The sequence below is a fragment of the Elaeis guineensis genome, chromosome 13 (genome assembly GCF_000442705.2).
Source record: "Elaeis guineensis isolate ETL-2024a chromosome 13, EG11, whole genome shotgun sequence".
Taxonomy (NCBI): domain Eukaryota; kingdom Viridiplantae; phylum Streptophyta; class Magnoliopsida; order Arecales; family Arecaceae; genus Elaeis; species Elaeis guineensis.
This window is the reverse complement of record NC_026005.2, coordinates 63,865,516-63,869,259: the sequence shown is the minus strand read 5'-3', so window position 1 is coordinate 63,869,259 and position 3,744 is coordinate 63,865,516. Positions and strand designations below refer to the sequence as shown.

The 3,744-nt window shown below is 40.3% G+C and overlaps 1 protein-coding gene across 1 annotated transcript; it reads right to left on the bottom strand.

Moving 5' to 3' along the window:
* Positions 1 to 2,123: 2,123 nt before the first annotated feature.
* LOC105060702 (uncharacterized) lies at positions 2,124 to 2,817 on the bottom strand. Its single transcript, XM_010944510.4, has one exon. The coding sequence runs from the start codon at positions 2,737 to 2,739 to the stop codon at positions 2,314 to 2,316; it is 426 nt and encodes a 141-aa protein (XP_010942812.1). The 5' UTR covers positions 2,740 to 2,817; the 3' UTR covers positions 2,124 to 2,313.
* Positions 2,818 to 3,744: the final 927 nt, after the last annotated feature.

Sequence of the window (3,744 nt, the reverse complement as noted above, 5' to 3'; positions counted from 1 at the left end):
CTCTCCTTGATTCTCTTAGCAAATTGTGCAATCAAATTCAGCCATTATGTCCAATTATATAGTACCATTCGATGAAATTCAGCAAATATGATCAGCTATATAATGCCATATGATGAACATCGATCACCTCTTGATTCTCTCGATAAATCATCCAACTAGATTTGATAGATATGACCAGATATACAATCAAGATACATTCTATTCCTTAATTGACTTTTTTGCATGCTTCATGCCAAGATGGTGCATATTTATGTAGATTTTCTTTGTATCATATCAAATCTTGTACAATCTCTTTGATGTGGAGATATTGGTATCATATGAAGTGTATATAAATCTATTGTCATAGCTAATGAAAATCAAGCTTAGCCACAAATTTTCACATTAATATCGTATTAGAGTACGTAGGAAATTGCTCTTTCTTTCTTTCTCTTATATTCTCCCTAAATCCGGAGTCCTATTTAAAAGAATATAAATAGATCAAAATTCTCCTCTTAGTATTTCTATTTAAAAGAATATAAATGATTTTATCAAAAGAGTGGAGTATAAAAACTAGATCAAAGGATTATAATGCACTTCCATTTGCCCTGTTCTAGAAGAAATATATGCTTCTCTATTGCAGGCATTTCCTAAACACGGTGATGTGTGATTTTACTCATATTAATATTAGAACGAAGCAACTGTCATTGTGTTTTAATACAATGCATAAAGTTGTACTTAATTAGGGCAGTTCAATGCACGTCGATGCTCAACCCATACCGGATCTATGGGCCTATGGAATGGGGATAAGGGTCCTAGAGCTTCCACGCAATAGAAGGATTCACTTTCCTTCCCATGAATCCACCATTGGATCATGCATTGGTTGGTTTGAGATTTTTGGAAGATGGATGATGGAGTTTGGAGCGCAATGAAATCTGTGCCGTGTGTATAGCCTCAAGTTTTAGAGTCTGCTAAAAGTTTACTTTATCTGAACTCATCCAACTTGATCATATACAATGCATAGTATAGCCTCAAGTTTTACGAATCCAGACTAGACTAGACTTGAACCCAATTTCGACTAAATAGTTTACTTGATATGTAATGTATAGTTTTATTCTTTTATATGTTACATTTCTTATTTTTCACATTTTAACCCTCCCATATAAATTAACATATCTAAGGTTAACTCCTTAAAAAAATTGCAGACAAGATTTTTCTTGTCCTAGAACTCTTGGAAGCTGTTTTTTTTTTTTTTGGTTGGTGGTGTTGGCCGGGGGTGTGGGGGGTGGGGTGGTGTTGTGTGGGAGGGGGTGGGTGGGGAAGCTAGAGCTCCATTAAGTAAATGAAGTCACAAACCCTCTAAAGAAGCTAGAGCTCCATTCTCCCCTCACTTAACCCTTTAAAGCTTCTTCATTGAATTCTGGCTCTTCTCGCCATAATTGCTAAACTTTAAATCTCGATCCTATCTTGAATCCGGAGACAACCGCTTTGTTGAATGATGTAGTTTAGCAGCTAGAACCTTCAAAAGGTCAAGTGGCACAAGGAATGATGGGAAGAAACATGAAAAGAAACACGGATCTTTTTATACAATTAGTGAAGGCATTGTTTTCAAAGAAACCTAACTTTCACATTGAGATTATCCTCAGTGAATAGTTTTAAGATGTGCACCAAAGAAAGGGAATAATTTTAAGAGCATGGCAGGAGTTGATCCTTCCAATTAATTATACCGACTAAATATTTAGATCCAGCATCAACCCAAACTAGAAACCAAACCTAGACCCAATTTGTACCCGATCGAAACCAAAACCGATCCCTATATACTCAAGATATTTCTATTGGTCCTTCTAGCAGAGTATGCCTGATTGATTTTCTTTATTCCTCTTTAGCAAAAGTGCATGATTCAATTTCAAAGACAGATTTCAGTGATCATTTTTGCCCTATGAGAAACTACCATCTGCCCAAGTTATATGAAAAGAAAATCCTAAGAACTTGGGCTGCAAACAATTGCTTGCTCATTAAGCAAAATAATTATCTGTTACCATGTAAGATTGGAGTTCAACAAATGTCACCAAACATGTAAATCCAAAGCACCCATACTGCAAAATCAGATCATTTGAATGAATGATATGATTGTCTGAAGACATATATAGCAATAAGACCATCATTGAATGAATTTTTATTTCATACAGCAGCAATTATAAAGTGAAAAATAGGTCAGATACTGAAGTCTTAGTAATGTCCTCAACAGAGAGCAAGAGAGAAGTCTTAATTCCCATTTCCACTTCCAAGAAGAATTGGAACAAGCTCCAGTCCCTCCACCAACTTGTCTCTCGTACACTATTCAAGCTCGAAGGCAGAGACCGGGAAGCTGTCAGAGAGTCCGGTGCCGGTCTTGAAAGTGATCTTCTCAGAGGAGGTGTCATCGATGTAAACCTCGACAACAGAGAGCCACAATAGCAGCTCCTTCGTCTTCACCCCAGTTATCTTCTTCATCTTGCGCTGCTCCACGAAGGCTGTCACCTCGGTGGCATATGACACCGTCTGCTTGATCTTCTTGAACGTGTGCTCCTTTTTCTTCTTCTGGACCAGCCACATGAATCCAGCTGCACGGTTGTAGCCAAACTCCTCAACATTCTCGAGGGGTAACAAGCCCTTGGGGAGGCCAAGCTCTTCAAGGAGTTCGATGGACTTCTTCTTGCAGAGGTCGTCACCACGGTGGACCTCGGCTCCCTCACGGAAGCTCTCGATGGTCTGGGACGCCATCTATTTTATTAGAAGGGATTGTAAGAGATGTGAATGAAAGTGTTGGAAGGCGAAGGGAGGAGGTGATGGAGAGACGAGGGAAAGAGCACGTTTTTATAGATATGAGGGTGATGAAGCGGAAGTGGAGGAGAGCATGAAAGTTTGAATGAGTGGGGAGAGATATTTTGACTTTGTGGAAGTTTGGGCCGGCCTACATGCGGTTGGATGTTCCACATGTAAATGATGACCTTTGAAATTGGCGAGGTCAAGAGACATGGTCAACAAAGACGGGTATACAATTCATTTTGATAGCCGTTATAGTTGGCCTTATAGATCACATAACAGAACGACCGCTAAATAATTTTGTAGGTATTGTAATCAAGAATGCTCCCAATATTATTTAAAAAAAAAAAAGTCTTTTTCAAAGTTAGAGAAAAGGGTTGACTTGTGACCAAATACAGCTGTTGACTGAATCATTTTATAAGGTCCATAGCCGTATCCAGATATTTAGTACTGTTAAAATGACCTAGTCGGGCCCAATCCATAAAAGTCTAAAATTTGATAGATCAGATCAGACTAGGCCCAACCAAAACATAGAACACAATATAGCTGGTCCAGCCCAACCCTTTAAGGGTCGTGGGTCGGATCGGATCAGTTCATGAGTTTTGAACCTCAAATGACTGAAGAGTGAAGAATAAAAAAAAGAAAGACAGAGAGATCGAGAGGAGGAGAGCCTCAAGCGGTCGAGCCTGGAGAGTGGAGGAGACCGAGAGAGCCTGAGAAGAGACTGGAGATGGCATGGATCTGACTCGAAGAGTGGAGAGACCGAGAAAGTCCGAAGAAGAGGAGCCATGGCCGGATTTGACTCGAAGGTGGCAACGCCTCGAGCGGTCGAGCATGGAGAGTGGAGAGAGACTGAGAGAGCCCGAGGAGAGGTAGAAGGGAGGAGAGGACTAGCGTATCTTGATTCGTGATCAGACTCAGAGGCCGGAGGTAGCGGCACCGGCGATGAGGAGGAGGGAGATC

Excerpts from the sequence above, each read along its gene's own strand:
- LOC105060702 (XM_010944510.4), bottom strand. The coding sequence starts at position 2,739 with ATGGCGTCCCAGACCATCGAGAGCTTCCGTGAGGGAGCCGAGGTCCAC.